We start from the raw sequence: 17,174 nt of genomic DNA, 5'->3' as shown, positions 1-17,174 counted from the left end.
ATTAATTTGCTTTACAAATATTTACTGAGCTCCTACTTGTGAAAAGCACAAAATGCTTTTGGGAATCAAAAAATGAATAAAACACTCTCCTATCCTTCAGGACGTTTACAGCACAAAATATTATAACCCAGAGATCTTTAAGCAAGGCTTCAGCCCAAAACTATAAAACATATCCTCTTAAGATGAGGAGGATTACAAAGTAGATCAAAAAGCAAAGTGTGCTCTGAAAGTATATTTTAGTATAGATGGGTGTTAAGCAGGAATTTGGGGGCAGACCGAACAGTGAAACAGGAAAGCTTTAGAGATGTTAGCCTTTACTTTACTTTACTTTACTTTGGCTAGTATGAGAGCACCAGGGAAACAAAAAGTACTCTTGCTCTTGACAATACAAAATTCTTATTATTTTTAGAGAATAGTAACTGCATTTATGAAATTCCTTGTCAGAGCAATTTAGTTAATAGGTATGTAAATGACTGCTTATTTCATTGTGTAGGTGGATCGTTCCATGTACACTTTCTGAGGAAGAATATAAGTGCTAAAAACTATTAACATTGCAAATACAAAGAAGCAAGAGTTAAAGTTAGAATGCCATACCTTTGTTGTATCAGATCTTAGGAGTAAGACTTAAAATCCATCTTAAAATGTGCTTGGTTTACTCAGTGGAATTTCTTCCTCACATTCAACTCTAACTGCCCTCTTTGGATGCAAGAAAACATAAGTGAACTGCAATGGGAGGTTGTTTCTTATGACTGGTTTTCAAGCACCAAGGATCATGGTAAACTTAGCTGGGGTGGGTGGGAAGGAGGTGTTGAAAGTTCAAACCACAGTAATAGATTTTCATGCAAGATTTGCAGTCTGAGGCATCTAATGAGAACTTCTCTTTAAAAAAAAAAAAGAAAAGAAAAAACACCTAAGGGGCTCTTTTAGAAGTTTGTTCTTTCTGCATGAAACCAATTTCATAGGAGGTTAGGCATTCCAAAGCTTTTCTGGCTTTAGCTACTTCCTGTGATCAGCATGGAAGTTTCTTTAATCCTTGAATTAAACTGGGCCTAGGCTGTGGGACAAAATCACCGTGGGAAAGAACAAATGGGCCTTGCCTCCTAGATGGTCTCCAGCGCTTCCCCCACTTGAATCCGTCTTACCCAGTGAATTAGCTTCATCTTCAATTGTGTAAGGGTTGTGTTTTTTTGTTAATCCTTACCCTAGGATATTTTTTCCAATGATTTTTAGAGAGAGGAAGGGAGGGGAGGGGAGAAGGAGCTGGGGATCGAACCTGCAATCCAGGCATGTGCCCTTCATGGGCAATCGAACCCGAAACCCTCCTGTGCTTGGGGCAACGCTCTAACCACTGAGCAACACTGGCCAGGGCTTCAATTTTGTTTTAATCATTACATTTCCCCTCCTTGAAATTTCCTCAGGTTCCTAGTTATCTTGCAAATCAAATTAAAATTCTTGTTAATGGATCCCAAGCTTCCTACCCTCCTTATCTAACCACTCTTGGTTCCCTCTAACATCAGTTCACATTCTCCTCATGTTAATTTCTTTTTGTGGGCTACAGTTCATATAATTCGCAGTCCCTGCATCAAGCTGAGTTTCTTCTCACTTGCCTCTTCCCGTTGGCTTTCTAAATGGTTGTTGTCATAGGCGTGAGTTCCTTTATGTGACAAGCTCTTTCTGTGCTGTGCTGTGGCGACTGAGGATAGAGACTAGTGACTGTGTCCACATACTTTAACCCCCAGCTCTCTAAAGGGACAGGCAGGGTGGGGGCTGCACATTGTGAGTGCTTTTTGTTATCAAATGTTTTTTGCTTTTGTTTTCCTCTTCTTCCAGGTACAGAGTGAAGACAGTGTCCTTCTGTTTGTTATTGCCTGGACAATCACAGAAATTATCCGTTACTCCTTTTACACCTTCAGTCTATTAAACCATCTGCCTTACCTCATCAAATGGGCCAGGTAATGAAGTACAGGGAATGAAGATCAACTTTTGAAATGATTTATCACTGCAGTATTGTTTAAATACTGCCTCTAAGTTCTTTAAAAAAAATTGTGTGAGTGAGGGGTTGGGTAGAAAGCTGTTCTATAGATTTCATAAGGAACTCTACTTAATTTTGATTGTATAAATACTGTTGAATTTTTTATATTTATTTTTATTGAATCAATTCTTTTCAGTTAAATTGTTCAATAGATATTTGATATAACATCCCTTTTTTCTCTGTATCAAATTTAACTGATGAACTTCTGTCCTTATGATTGTTTTTTGGACCAAGGCCAATTCTCCTCAATTTTGTCAACAAGCTATGACTCTTAAATTAATTTTTAATTAGTAACAAACATTAGAAGGCAGTTTAGTTTATTATCAGTTTATTTTGCTTTGATTATTTTTACAGTAATATTCATTATGAATTGGATAAAAGGCCGACATTCATCTGTTTATCTGAACTAATCCATGAGACAGTTGCAAGCAGTTTTCTGAGTTGAAAAAGACTGTGGGGAGGATTGACAAAGCAAAAGGAGTAAAATTATCCTTGGGGCCCAGATGCCTCAACTCATGGAAGGAAAATAGTGGTTTCTAGAAAATATGTGAGTTCAGTAATTAAATTAGAGGCAAGCCAGTTGTTTGTGACATTTCAAGTATGTGGACTCCTTTATTGTCTTTCTTTCCTCCCCCATAAACATTTGGGGAAGAATGGGCAAAACAGTCTCTCACCAGCCTGGGCAGGCATTGTGAAAGCTGTCTGCCCTGGTTATAGGGAACCTTCGCTGACCAAGCCCTGATTTTACTATTGGAGCTAATTGTTTGGTCCTTGTTTTCCATGGCCTATGGAAAATTCTTCCTTTTCCACCATCCTCCTTAGCATGGCTGAGGTTGGCAATGGGGAACTTCTTCCTTTCATCATCATAGATATCTCAGCACAATTCCTGTACCTGGAATTTTGGAGCCCAGTGCTCACTGTCAGCCACAGACAGCCAAAGACTACTACTATTATTATTATTATTATTAAAGTATAGTTGATAGATAACGTTATATATGAGTTTCCGGTGTATAGCATAGTTATCCAACTTTATGTACCTTACAAAGCGATCCCAATAAAATAAATTAGTTATCTGTCACTGCGCAAAGCTATTACGATACTGTTGACTAGTATTCCCTAGGCCGTGCGTCACATCCCCAGGACTGACTTTACACCTCACCTTTCCCACCCCTCCCCCCGCCCCACCCCTCCCCTCCGGCAGCCGCAGTCTGTTCTCTGTGCCTCCGAGTCTGTTTCTGTTTTGTTTTGTTTATTCATTCGTTCTGTTTTTTAGAGTCCACATGTAAGTGAAATCATGTGATATTTGTCCTTCTCTCTCTGACACACCTCTTAGCATAATACCCTCTCGGGCCATCTGTCACAAATGGCAAGATTTTATTATTTTTTATGGCTGAGTAATATTTCATTAGATAGACTCTTTATCTATCGATGGACACTTAGGTTGCTTCCATATCTTGGCTACTGGGAATAATGCTGTGGTCAAAGGCTTTTTAAAATCGGAGCTGATGATTTCTTTAGCAACACTTACACGGTGAAATGACTTCCATTCATTCCGTAGGATGAACTTCTCTCTGAATTCTTTTTGAAACATAGAGAACTTCTTTTTAAAGTGAAAGACATTGTGTAGATTCTCCCATGTGATAGTAATTATAGTTTTTTTCACTGAAAAATTACATAATGACCAAAAGCTATTATGAATTTTTAATATTTTTTAAATTAGCATATATTTCCGTTTTCACAATAGGACATACACACATCTGAACAACTGTAGCAGTGTCCACACATTGAATGCACTGCTTTTTCCTGTCTACAGCCCAGACTTGGTGTACGTTGTTAGGGATTCCTCAGCATGTGCTCCAGCACATTGCCCCAACTCCCTGCGCATGCCCATCTCCGCTTCCGCCTCACAGGGTAGGTTCAGGATAAACCGTGACTCAGTGCCCCTGCTTGACCAGTTTTTGGCATCTCCTCAGTTCATTTAGGGAGTTGTTTTAAAGAGTTGTTTGAAGCTGACCGAACACACTTATTTTATTTTAGAACATTCAGAAACATACCTGCTATAGGCCCTTTCCAAAAACTGGTTTGTAAACCTGAACTTCAACAGTGGGTAAGCAGGAAAATGTATAAGCAACAGCTTTCTGAAAGACGAGGACTGATTAGAAAGAAGGGTGGGAGTATGTCTTTCTACTAACACTGGCTTCTAGCCTCAGTAATGGGCATTTTGTTTTGTTTTAGGTACACACTTTTCATTGTGCTGTACCCAATGGGAATTTCAGGAGAACTGCTCACAATATATGCTGCCTTGCCTTTTGTCAGACAGGCTGGCCTGTACTCCATCAGTTTACCTAACAAATACAATTTCTCCTTTGACTATTACGCGTTCCTAATTCTGATAATGATCTCCTACATTCCAAGTAAGTAAACAGTTATGTATATATTTATTTATGTTTTAAAAATTGGCTCTACAATAGCTGGAGTTAAATGCCTTTAGTTGTTTTTATACTGTATATAGGTAAATGTAAATCTGATTTATTGTGAATTTTCTCTGGTAGTAGTAGAAAGATGACTCCTTCTCAACACAGCTGCCAAAATGCGGCCCTTCTGTGTGTGGGTTTGAAATGGTGACTACCAGGATAAGTAACTCTATTGGGGAAAAGTGCTGAGTGGAAAACAAAGCCATTAAAGCCTTACCTTGACTTTTTCTGTTTCTCAGGATCTTACTATGGTATCGGGAAAACATTGTAAAGCGATTTTTTTTGCATTTTTACTATATCAGAATAGACAGTTACTTCATTTTTGAGGAATCGGTAGTTAACTGGAAACAAATAGCAAAATAAAAACATATTATTTCTTTCTTTCTATATTTCTTATTTTCTTGTTTAGAAACAAGCACTAAAACCATCTGAACAGAACATAGTGTTCTCTTCAGGGTGGCTTCCAGTATTTAATGGTGCTGCTAAAAGCCTGTACTGGGTCATCAAATGTGCCCGTCAGTGTACTTGGTAGCAGACAGAAAATGCCATGTTTGCAGCCTCTGTGAAGTGAGTCCTGTTGGCTGGAGAGGAGTTCTTTGGTCCTTTTCTTGAATTCTGATGTTCGTTGATTTCCACATATCCAAAAGGACCTTGTTCTACTCAAGGACATGTGTTTCTTCTCCTTCAGCTATTCCTGTAGCCATTGTGACTCTCAGTCTTATTTTAGTCTATAAGGTGCTATCTTCTCCCCTAAACCTCGGGTTAAATTCAGAGGGAGGGTTGGGCTTTTCTTCAGCCTACAGCGTTAACTGTGTGAATCACTCTAACAGTCATAAGAACATGTTAATGTCCCTCTGTGGAAACCTGCACTTCATGCATTGTGGAAAAAACCGCATCCAGATTTCATGTGAGCGTTTATCTGGACACAATTCTGCTTCGTGATTCATTTCCCACTCTATTAAGTATCAGGTCCTCCTCTTTGATGCTGAAACTGTGGTGGCTAAAAGCATCTCTCAAATTTAAAAGGTAGTTGATTATCAAACAAAAGATAAGTATGGAAGAGTCTAAAAATGTAAGTAATAAAAATTAACTTAATTTTTTACCCTTCTAATATTGCCCTCTATGAGTTTCATCTTCCAGCCTCCAGAGCAACAATTCTCAGTTGCAGTTTTACCGCACTAGAATAGTATATTATCCCAGTCAGCAGCACCACAGATTTTTTTAAATTCAACATAAGTTTTTGAATAAATAGAAGATGGATGGGAAAGGGTCAAGGAGGGTCTCATGAAATCAAACCAGTAACAAGATGCTGCCACATTGACAGAAATCAGGGTCACTGCAGGGTTTCTCGTCTGTCGGGGAAGGAGGGCTTCATCCCTAGAACAGCTCTCCTGGGCAGCCTGAGTCTGTGCACCGCTAGAATTTCGTGTGTTCTGGTGGCCAACCAATGCCCAGCCTTTGCTTCTTCCTCCTGACTTCATGACGAAGCAGAGGGCCCTGGTCACCCACAGGCAGCCTCCCCAGTGATAGCCTTCCTCCAGGAAAACAATCCCCGTCCTGTGGGGTTTCCTTCTTGGCTTCAGAAGAGAGGAAACAGACCTTGGCAGCTGTCGGTTAGACAGTTGGGCAGGCTTCTCAACAAGTCTTGTTTGCTTTGCCTCGGTTCCTTCCCCTTCCATGTTTACCCTCCTTTTGGTAAGAGGACTTGGCTTGGTTAGAGTCTATAGTCTTTTTTAAGGCAGCTTAACTCTTGTAGACAAACAGTAGGGGTTGATTTCAAATAAAGATTAAAAGATTTCCTCCAAATCCTTGAGGAAAGATGGCAGCCCAGACCATATCCCCGGCTATAAACCACATGTCTGCCGGCACCCTCTGTGCCTCTGGCCGGGCAGGCTGCCCTGGATGTTCTCAGTACTTTAGGTGGCAGTACCGAGACCAGTTTGTACAGTTCTTTCCCAGCCAGCTGCGCATTTCATCTTTCAGCTTTGTATTTATTAGCAGAAATGCAGAATTAGGAGAGGCTGCTATTGACATGTAGTAGTCTTCTTTACCAAATTTGGTTTTGTCTACAACTTCAGTTTCTTTTAATCTTCTTTAATGGGAAGTTTGATTGATAGATGATGATGATAGATAGATGATAGATAGATGATAGATGATAGATAGATGATAGATAGATAGATAGATAGATAGATGATAGATAGATAGATAGATAGATGATAGATAGATAGATAGATAGATAGATAGATAGATAGATAGATAGATAGATAGATAGATAGATGATAGATTGATAGATGATGGATGGATGGATGGATGGATGGATGGATGGATGGATGGATGGATGGATATATAAAGCAGCACCTGTTTTTTATGGTCCTGGCCTATTATTGCATTGATGCCCATGTAGCCCAGATTATGGCCCATGCGCCCTGGCCCCTAGAGTGCCCTTGGGTTGGGATGCTTGGAGCCCTGTACAGGGTGCTCCTCTCTGCTGTGCTGCAGTGGCAGTGTGTGCAGTGTCTGCAGGACTCAGTAGATGTGTAGGTCCTGTTTACATTTTCCCCTCCCCATATTGGTGAAAACTGGTTGTAGAGTGTGGTATAAAAAGGCTGAAAACAGTGCTATAGGGTGAGGACACCAAGACTCTGGCACTTCAGGTTTCAGGAATCAACCATACCTCTGATAGTTAGAGAAACTGAGAACAAAACTTGCCTCAGGCAGAGCATTTCCAGTTGCTCTCACCTTCCAAGTCGTCTTCTCCCGAGAGAGAGAGAGACCATCTTCGTACAGGAAGGTGGGCACAGTAGCACCCACAGGCCCCCACCCCAGTACACCAAGACACACACACACACACACACACACACAGCAGCCATCTCCATTCTATGCCCTGAACTGAGAGAGCAGAAGGTAGAATTCTAAATAGCCTGTTGTCAGGTGGAGACTTTCCTAGGGTTAATCTTCATTATAGCCCAATGTTGTTAAAAATAGTAGCCATGCATCTGGAATTGTTTCAGCCATTATATTTGGGTTCAGCTTGAACATGTGATAATTCAGATGGAGACAGTGTCATCCATGTTCTGGTCACCAAGAAGTCACTGCTAGAGCTATAAAGAACCTTCAGCCCAAGTATCACCATTCCCTTCCCCACCACACACACACACACACACACACACACACACACACACACACACACGCTCCTTTTTCTTAGGCGCTAAGAAACCTCTGGAAGATGTTAAAGAATGGAAGGGCCATATCTGCCTCTGTTTCTGACATCTGACTCTGGCAGCCAGCAGGCCCTTGCCTACAGGGATGAAGGCACTCTAGGAATCTTGCTCTGACTGCCACTGAGTGCCTCCTGATGGCTTCTAGGTCACTGTCCTCCCTCCCACCCTCTGAACTAGCTGTGAGCGGCCACCGCCCTGTACGGGGTATTATAATCAAATGCAACCAGAGGAAAAGTACGTTGTCATGACATTTCCATATACTAAAGCATGTCTATAGAAATGTGACTGTCCCCGCATTTTTAAATGATTACAATTAGCATTCCTTACGGTTTAATTATATCTTTACTTCCAGTTTTTAGATTATAGAGCCTGTCAAATTTTCTGGCTCTCGTACCAAAATAGTTCTCTCACTGTTGAATTATATGTACAAGCTGGGTCTTTTCTGTGAATAACTTCTGCCTGCAAATAGTGAGTGGAGTGGCTGGCAGCCCTCTTCAGCATCAGCCTCCTCTACAGTTCATCGGATCTGTGTGCACATACCCACTGATGTCTTAGAGTACTGCGGGAGGACCATTTGAAATTTGTCCAACTTGGAACCCATTTCATTTAAAAAGGAAGGAACTGTCAGAGAGAGCTGGGAGTACTAGAAATTACCTCCCCCAAAATACAGGTTACTGTCTAAAAAAAAAGATTGGAGCTGTTGAGAAGGGGAGGAAAGGAAGGATACTGTACACCCAGGGCCATCCCACTGGAGTTTCTTACATGGTTATAGAATCCCGCAGTTTACAGTAACCTTGTGAAGGCCAACCCAGCCCAGCAAGGACACTCTAGGCATCTGGGCTGGAATGATCCTTAGCTATGGAGGACCATCACATGCTGCAGGTTCTAGCATTCCTACCCCCATGTGCTAAATGCCGGTAACCTGTGCCCCACATGCTCCTCCCCCACTTCCAAATATTCCCTAGGGAGGCAGTACCATCCAGTTTATTTGAGAACCATTACTTTTAAAAGTAATCTACAAATTACCAAAAACAGAATCTCCAGTGCCTAAGATACTGGCTATCTTTTCATAGAGAGTTTTTCTACATTCAAACCTGGCTCAGTTGTGTTCAGATCAAATGTAGCCCTCCTCCCCTTCCTCGATCTTCCCATTCACAGAACAACCTTCCTCAGGAGCCTAGAGCCTGGTCCTGGCTGTCAGGGATTTGCAGTGAGACCCAGATTGGTTGCGTGCCCTCTCTGGGCTTGAATTCCACCTCTGAAGCATGGGTAATAGCTCCATCACTGGAATATTTCACCTGGCTGTTGTGAAATCAGAGAAGGAGTGTGAAGAGTATAAAGAATAGTATTTGGCAGCTCTGTTCTGTCCTGACTGGTAATGGTGGTGACAGTAGTGCCTGTAAGTCCACACCAGCTTTCCTCCTTGGCTAACGCAGGAAAAGGTAGGTCTCTGTGTTTTTCTTCCCCTTCCCCAGCCCACTTGTCACCTTCCTTGGCCGCTGGATGATAAAGTAGTCAGAAGTCATGGAGGACCTTAAGACCATGTGTTTTAAATAGAACATGCCATTTTAAATGGTCTCCTTAACCAGTTGTTTCTTTTCTTTCCAGTTTTCCCCCAGTTATACTTCCACATGATACACCAGAGAAGAAAGGTCCTTTCTCATACTGAAGAGCACAAGAAATCTGAATAGTTCCTGTTTCCTGTACCCTCCAAAACACAAACTTTTCAACGACAGAAAATGCTGCAGACTTTTTGAGTTCCCAATACGTTTCATAGAAAATAAGTAAGAACTATTTTTAAAATACTAAACAAAACAAAATCCAAAATCCAGTGTCACATAGGCCTGGGATTTTATAAAATAAAACACAAAAAAGCTGTTACATAAAACGTCCTGGCCAGTCCATTCAGCATGCTTTTTCAACCAGAAGTTCCCAATATTTAAGGTGGCGCTAGACAGGGATTTGGCATTTTCTACCCTCCTGTTTCCTTCACCTATCTGATAGACAAAGGTCTGTAACACTGGATGCCTGAGAGTTGCAGTGAGTAGTGAGGTGGCACCAGCCGAATGCCCGGCTTGCGGTAGAGCTCTGTTTGTCTGCAGCGTGGTCAGCATCCCCTTTTCAAAGTGCTCCACTGCATGCTGGAAGCTGTTTGTGTTTTTGCAGCGGCAAACTTTGTTTTCTGAATGCTCTGAAGTTATGGCTAGGACCTCTCCCCTCGTGTCTAGTGAATGAAGTATACAGTTTGTATGTCTGAAGCTTTGGGGTAGTACCTGTAATCAGAAAACAGCTAGAACCCTTTTGTTTGTTTTCAATTGAGTCATTACTGCCTGCCACTAAGAAATGTGCTTGAATTTAATAAGTATGTGTACCTTGTAGAGAATCTACTTTACTTGGGGCCCAGCCTCACTCATATTTTAACAAAACTACAGTTCCCAGAAAGGAAACGTTTCATTGCTAGTAAATGACAAGTACCTTCCCAGTACCATTCTCAGAACCCCCCTGAGTAATACATTTCAAATAGCCGTTCTCATTTCTGGACCTGAAACCAGTCTAGTCACAGGAGTGGAGGATCTGTTCATGAAACACCTGGAAGGTGTTACTCTAGAAATGTAGTCCGGAAGAACATTCATGAAGAGGTTCCTATACTCTTGTTAATTTATTTTTAATTTTCATGAAACGTTTCTGTTTGGATACTTCTCCTAATTGTGGCCCTCTGTAATTCCCACCAAGTTGAATGTCCAGAGGCAGTGGAATGTTCATTGGGCAGTCAGGAGCTGATGACAGCAGTGCTGTCCCACATGCTGGAGCAGCCAAGAAATCCTTTGGTCATATGGACATTGTCTGATTAATGTCATGTCTTTGTACTGTTTAATTGCTCAACTGCGCATTTAAGACTTCTCAAGAAAGGGCTGGAGGTAAATGTAAAGCCCAAGTTCAGGCGTGAATTAGATTTTAAACATGAGATGTTCTTTGTGTGGAGCCGTTTTTCCCTTTTTTTAAAAATTGGTTGATCTTTAAAACTTTAAAAGTCTAGTTTACAGAGTCATTATCATTTAAAATATAATTGCTAATGTCAGAAGAGTGTCATAATGGAAAACTAATTTTTTAAATGCTTATTTTCATAGAGGCTTGAAAGTTAATATAAGAAAGAGAAGAAAATATGGAGCTTAAAATGTAATGCAGTCAGAAGTGTAAGTTATTTTTGAATTGAACATTAAAATTCTGCTTCTTAAAGTCAGCGCTCTTAACTTGGGCGTGTTGAGATTAGAATCTATTCTTGTACTTGATGAACAAAATATGTGGGAAAGATTATATTTCATGCTTTTTCTCTTCATTTTTCTGAAATGTATTTCAATTTGGGTTATATTAGCCTTATTACTTCATTTGGGTAGGATTTTTTTCAGTTGTGGGGATGGTTAGATGATGGGATGGAAAATGCAGGTTTTTCAGGGTTGAATATAATTATTCAGGCCTCTATTATAATTTGTCACAATTTATGAAAGCAGCGTGTTGCAGACAGTGGTATTGCATCAAATTGCAACAAGAACACAGCACACAACTCTCTTCTCAAAAAGGGTCTCAACCCCAGTGTTTAGTTTTGTACATCAGACATTTAAAATGCTCAGACAGATAAGTAAGACATGCTGTGTGTCCTTCAGTCACCTCTCTCAGTAACTGGTTTCTTTAGCTCCAACATAAATTAATTTTTCCTTCTAAGTGGTGGCATTCTTTTATGAATCAAGACCATCTAACTCCACCGAACATCCCATCTTCATATAAAGTGCAAGTGAGGAAGGTGGTGTTCAGTAGGTGTTTTTTCAGATGTACAGTGTTCATTTCAGGGCCCAGTCAAAGGCATTGTCTGCCCAGCTGCCCCCAATGGGATGTTTCGGGACCACCTCCTGGCAGAGATTCTGTGAGGTACGCAAGTATTTCTTTGTAGGCACGAGCTGCCGATTTCCATCTTGCTGTGTGCTGTTGGCTAAGGTTGGGATTGTTCATTTAACATGCACTGCCCGTGATGAGAGGCGCCGTGAGAGCTAGTCATGGAATACAGCACCATCCTCCCAGATGGGAAAATTCCCCTGGCGCCAGCTTCCTGCGGAAGACACCGCGCTACAGAGGCCTGTGAAGAGACTATGCCCTCGCTTCCACTTGCGCTTTTGGTTATTTGTGTGTAATAAAAGGTTGGCATTAATGTGGTGCAACCTATGAGTTATTTTCAATTCCGAGCTTCAGATAAAACATAAAACATCAAAATCAGTACATACTGCTCCTTTGAAATTTGGGTAAAAATTTATATGACCATATATAGTCATTTTTGTATTTTTTCTATGTTGTGAAAACCAAAATTGTAATTTTATAAGTCTTTGACTCACTAAAATTCTATAATTTAAATGTATTTTTTGTATATTTAGAAATAAGGCATTCAAAAACTACGCTTAACTTTCTACGCATGCGTTTGGAAGCTGTTTTTACCTGATAATGCCAATGTAGTAATAAGTTGTATTCATAAAATATTGATCTGTGTTGCATTCAGAATAAACTGGTGTGTGCTCTGCCTGGATCTGAAACACTGAGTCTGATGATGTTCCACATTAAATGGGCCTGAGAGTGGTGGTATAGAAATGTGAATGAGTTTTGGTTCTGTCACAGATTCCCGCTCTTTCTCTGACAGATTTAAAATGTATTTCTGCTCATCATGATGGTTCTGCACCTACAGGAAAAAATAGATTATATTAAGAGGTTTCCAAAAAGTCATTCTTCCTGCCAGTCTTCAAGCTTACACGCCCGTCTCCAATTCAGCTGCAGAGGGACAGGAGGGAGTCCTCACGCAGGTGACCAGGCATCTAAGAAACTCAGTGGAAATTTGAGGACCTTTGTCCTTTGTTTCGTTGGTTTCGGGCTTTCTCCCCCCACTCTAAATCTTCGAATATAAGTTGAAGGGAAATACTGTGGCCCAGCAATGTTCATCGTATATTCAGACAAATGCCTGGTCAAGGGGTCAGGTACCTTGTCCTGAAGATGCCTCCACAGACAGTACAGTTCTAGGGGCTGCTTCAAGCACCCTGTAATTGTGGAAAGGACACCCACAGGATACTAAGTCCAGACGCTTCAGACCTGCTAGTTCTAGGCCCCCAAATTCCTTCACCTCAAAATGAAAGCTCTGATGTCTCCCTGTGCTGGGCACTTTCTGGTCGTTTCTTTGGGTGATTTCTGTTATTTGCCTCCAGCAGTCACATGCCCCCACCTAGTCTACCAGGTCTTCCTGGGAATTCACTGTCGCCATGTCCAAGAGCATGGTCTTATTCCAAAGGGAACATTTCCTTTCTAAATGCTGTTTGATCACGGCTTAGATGTTACCAGCACAGTGGTGAGAGTTAGAACGACCTCACTCCTCATACAGAGTCGAATCCGTTTCAATAGGCTTTTATTTATGAAATGAGAAATAAAATTATTGCAACTGAAACAGGACCAGATGGTAAAGTTAATAGTAGAGGCAACCCAGAAAATGCCACTTTTACAACCTTAGGGTAGTAATGGAAACCAGGGCTTTCTAATTTGTCATTGTCATATTTTGTGGCAATTATGTGTGCTGTTAACATAAGCCCAGCCTGAGGAATTACCGTTGGTGTAATTAAGAGACTTGCTATTCACACAGCGTTCCAAAAATGCTGTGGTGGTGTTCTGTTCCCTTTAACAAGCATGAAGATTAGCTTTGCAATTTCTCATATCATTTTTTTTAATTCCAGCCTTACAAATAGACTGGCTCATTGTCATATAGTTTAGTGGTGAAGAAACTGTTCTAAGCAACTATTACCAAAAATAGCCATACCTATTAACATTCCACTGTGTGCAGCTGAGAACCAGAGTTAGGAGAGAGCTCTGTGGGTTTCTTGACCACTTTCTTTCAGACATCTGAGGGACTATTTAATCTTTTCCCCCAAATTTAGAGAGATACCCCTTAGGGGTAGGTCTATTACCAAAAATATTATTTTTTCCCACAAAAGGCAGTTCACCCTACAAGTCTCATTTGATGAGCAAAAATAAAATGTGTAAGAGGCTGTATACATAAGCACCTAGTGCCCACTTCATAAATCTTTTTAACATTTGGAAATTGTGTTCCTACTAATTCGAGAACCTAGACTTATTACCATGGCAGCTCTTTTTGCATCTGTCTTTGACCTTGGGTGCAATCCAGACACCTTTCCAGATGCTGCCCTTGGTTAAAGCCCAAACGTCATTTTTGCCTCCCATATTGTAGCCAGGCTGGCCCGCTGGGGGGCAGCACCTCACCAGTGATCCGGGGCCTTGGAAGTAAAAGGCGTTTGGGAAACAGCTTCACCCAAGGACATGGAAGGGATAGAAAGACACACTAATGAAATTAGTTATGGGTCTTTCTTGTCCATATAAAGTAAAGGCAGTCAGATCTCAGCATATTCCAGACGGGTACAGGAAATAACATTTTTTTCAGAGCAAAGAAACCAGCTTGGGTGTGTGCTGGAGACTCTATCTATTCACTGCGCCCTACAGACTGTGGCGCCCTCCCCAGCATGGACCCTGCGGGCTGCTTGGTCTTGAAATGCCAAGGCTTTAGGAGCTGGTCAGGAGGCAGGTGCTAGCGCTCTTCTTTGACGGAGAGCCTGCTTGTTAATCTTTGAAACGTTCAAGGAGGTCAGTTCCCACTCTTCTCTGTCTCTGGATATTTTTGGAGGGTGGCCTGGGCCATGAGAAAATGTCAGGCCACCTTATAAGGCCACATTTGGCCCCAAGAATGCTTGTCTGCAGCGTGTCCAGTACACTCTGTGGGTGTGAATTAACTTGACTCTTGGATTTCCTCACAGATTTCAAATGCTTCTCCTCATGCCATGGAGTATTTTCACTCTTTATAGTCTCCCCCAAGAGAGAGCTGTTCAGATGATGCCAATTTTGGACATACTGAGTAGATAACCACGGGCACATGTGAACCTGGTAATGTTCCCAGCCACCACTCTGGCTGTGCGGGGCCCATAGTGATCGTAGTCGTCTGCCTGCCGCAGGTGGCTTGTCTGTATAACTAGTGTATGTCAGAGTGAAATGCACAGAATTAGTTCTGGGTAATGGTGGGAGTATGGATATTGGGGCGGGGGTTCTGTGGTTTAAAAAATTGACACAAAAAGTTTTCTCCTGCTAAAGTTTTCAGACCTTTTTGCATATTAAAGCCATTTGTGAATTGGGGTGGGGGGCTACCACAGAATTTTCAAAAGCTGTTTTTGAACTTGATCCTTGAAACATCTTCAGGGCTAAGGCTGCTTGAACATCTTGAAAATACCCATCTAGCAGCTTTCCCCGTGGGGAACATTAACCCATCCAGGAGGGGGAAGCAAGAGATGGGGTCTTTGCCTGGGATCTGGGAAGATGTTTCTTTTTTGTTGTTTTTAATAAACCACCATCATCAAATAGATAAATGAATTATTAGATTGAGAACCCAGGTGTCAGCAGCCCTGGATGGAGTCTGTCATTTGCTGCTACTGGTGGATCTAAAAGGTGTGTCTACCAGTGGATGGTAACTTGATCATATGAGAAGACCAGCTGGGACCAGCAGCCCCTGTGGTGCCTCACAGGCTGAAAATCCCAAGCTCCACCTATACCCGTTTCTGAGCACAGATTCAAGTGCCTGGTGTTAGCTCCTCATTCAGGCTCGTGTCCTTGAGGCTCGTGGTATTAGGAGATGGTCTTCCACATTCCCAACTGTGGCCAGGTGGTGGCCGCTTTGTCCTGGTGTGCCCTGTTGTCTCACAAGGCCTTAGAGTTCCTTTTGTTCTGGGTTGCATCTTCCCCAATCAGCTCACCACCCTTATGAGCCAGAGAAGCCAACACTATACAAAGGAAATCTCAGGCCCCAAGAGGGCCCTGCCTGAGGCCACACAGTGAGACAGATCTGAAAGCAGCTCTTCCTGCCCCGCCCCCACCTTGCCAGGGCAGCTCCAGGGCTGTGTGCCTGCTTCTGCCCACACCGTCCCCTGGCTTTGCTGAAGCTTACACCTCTCCTCCTTCTCTGCCCCTGTTTGCCGATCACCCCTGCCCATGAACCCTCAACCTTCCCCATCAGCCTCTACTGCCAGATTACACTCTTCTCACCATTACCAAGGAGGGCCATTCCCCCCTGCCCTCCCAGTGCACCCTCATGGCAAAACCCCATCTTTACTCTTCTGCATCCTCACTGGCCCCCACCTAATTTTTTAAATCAGTTGTTAAATCACATTGATTCTATCTCCTGAGGATGGACTAAATCGATCAATTTCCTCCCCTGCCTCCTCGCGTGTTCAAGCCACCCCCATCTCAGCCGGACAGCAGCAGTGACCTCCTAACCAGCTCTGGGCTTCTGCTCTTGCCCTCCCTGAAACCCATTCTGCATACAGCAGCCAGAACAGCCTTTTTAAAACACAGGTATTATCATGTTGTCCCCTGTCATTCTTGGTGTAAAGTCCACACCCCTGAACGTGTCCCAGAGACTTTCTGTGCCCCCCCCCCCCCCCCCCCCCCCCCCCCGTCTGCTTCTGCCTCCAGCCCCTCCACGCCCCATGTTCCATGAAAGCCTCCCAGGCCCTCAGCACACTTGGCTCTCATCTCCTGGCCTTTGTTAACCACATTCCCTCTGCCTGGGAGACTCCCTCACTTCCTCTCCACCTGGTTAATTCCTTCCCATCCTTCGGGCATGGCTGTGGCCTTACCTCCAGGAAATAAGTGCCTGCCCTGAGGTGAGGTCCTGGGACTCACCCTGGTGCTCCTCCTAGATGCTCCCACAGTGCCAGAGCTGCCCAAAAAAGGCCAGGAGACCCAGTGAAGTTACAATTTCAGATAACAGTGAAGAATTTTTTCATGTAAGTATGTCTCATGCAATATTTTTATTTGCTAAATCACTGTGGCAGTGCCAATATTTTCCCATCATTGCCATCTTTTTTTAAAGATTTTTAAATTGATTTTTAGAGAGAGGGGAAGGGAGAGGGAGAGAGAGAGAGAGAGACATCAATGTAAGAGGGAAATATCAGCTTCCTCCTACATGCCCAGGGATCAAGCCCACAACCCGGGTATGTGCCCTGACCTGGAATTCTACCGGCAACCCCAGGTGCTCAACCAACTGAGCCACACCAGCCAGGGCTCATTGCCATCTTTTCTCACCTGTTTGCCTGTCAGGACTGTGAGTTCCACCAGGGCCGGGACTCCTCCAGCTTAGGTACCACCGTATTCGCAGGGCCTAGCCTTCCACTGGGGTTTGGGAGACTGGCAGGAAGCTTATTAACAAAAGATTAAACAGGGTCGTTTTAGGTGTGATAAATTCTTTGAAGAAACTTAGAATATCAGGAAGACGATGGCCTGCTGCTTTGGCCCATGTGCTCAGAAATGGCCTCTCTGAGGAGTGATAGGCCCCAAAGCCCGCAGTTGTCTCCCTCCACCATGCCA

At 42.7% G+C, this 17,174-nt stretch overlaps 1 protein-coding gene across 2 annotated transcripts in view; it reads left to right on the top strand.

Moving 5' to 3' along the window:
* The window catches only part of HACD2 (3-hydroxyacyl-CoA dehydratase 2), an 80,129-nt gene extending 67,825 nt beyond the window's left edge, over positions 1–12,304 (top strand). For both annotated transcript variants that reach the window (XM_016199940.2, XM_087818185.1), the window contains 3 exons: positions 1,831–1,952; positions 4,268–4,446; positions 9,336–12,304. In XM_016199940.2, coding sequence (XP_016055426.2) covers positions 1,831–1,952; positions 4,268–4,446; positions 9,336–9,418 — 384 coding nt within the window. In that variant the 3' untranslated portion in view covers positions 9,419–12,304. The remainder of the gene's footprint in view (positions 1–1,830; positions 1,953–4,267; positions 4,447–9,335) is intronic.
* The last annotated feature ends 4,870 nt before the right edge of the window (positions 12,305–17,174 follow it).

Source organism: Miniopterus natalensis, chromosome 6 (genome assembly GCF_054644295.1).
Source record: "Miniopterus natalensis isolate mMinNat1 chromosome 6, mMinNat1.hap1, whole genome shotgun sequence".
Classification (NCBI taxonomy): domain Eukaryota; kingdom Metazoa; phylum Chordata; class Mammalia; order Chiroptera; family Miniopteridae; genus Miniopterus; species Miniopterus natalensis.
This window is presented reverse-complemented; position numbering and strand designations above follow the sequence as displayed.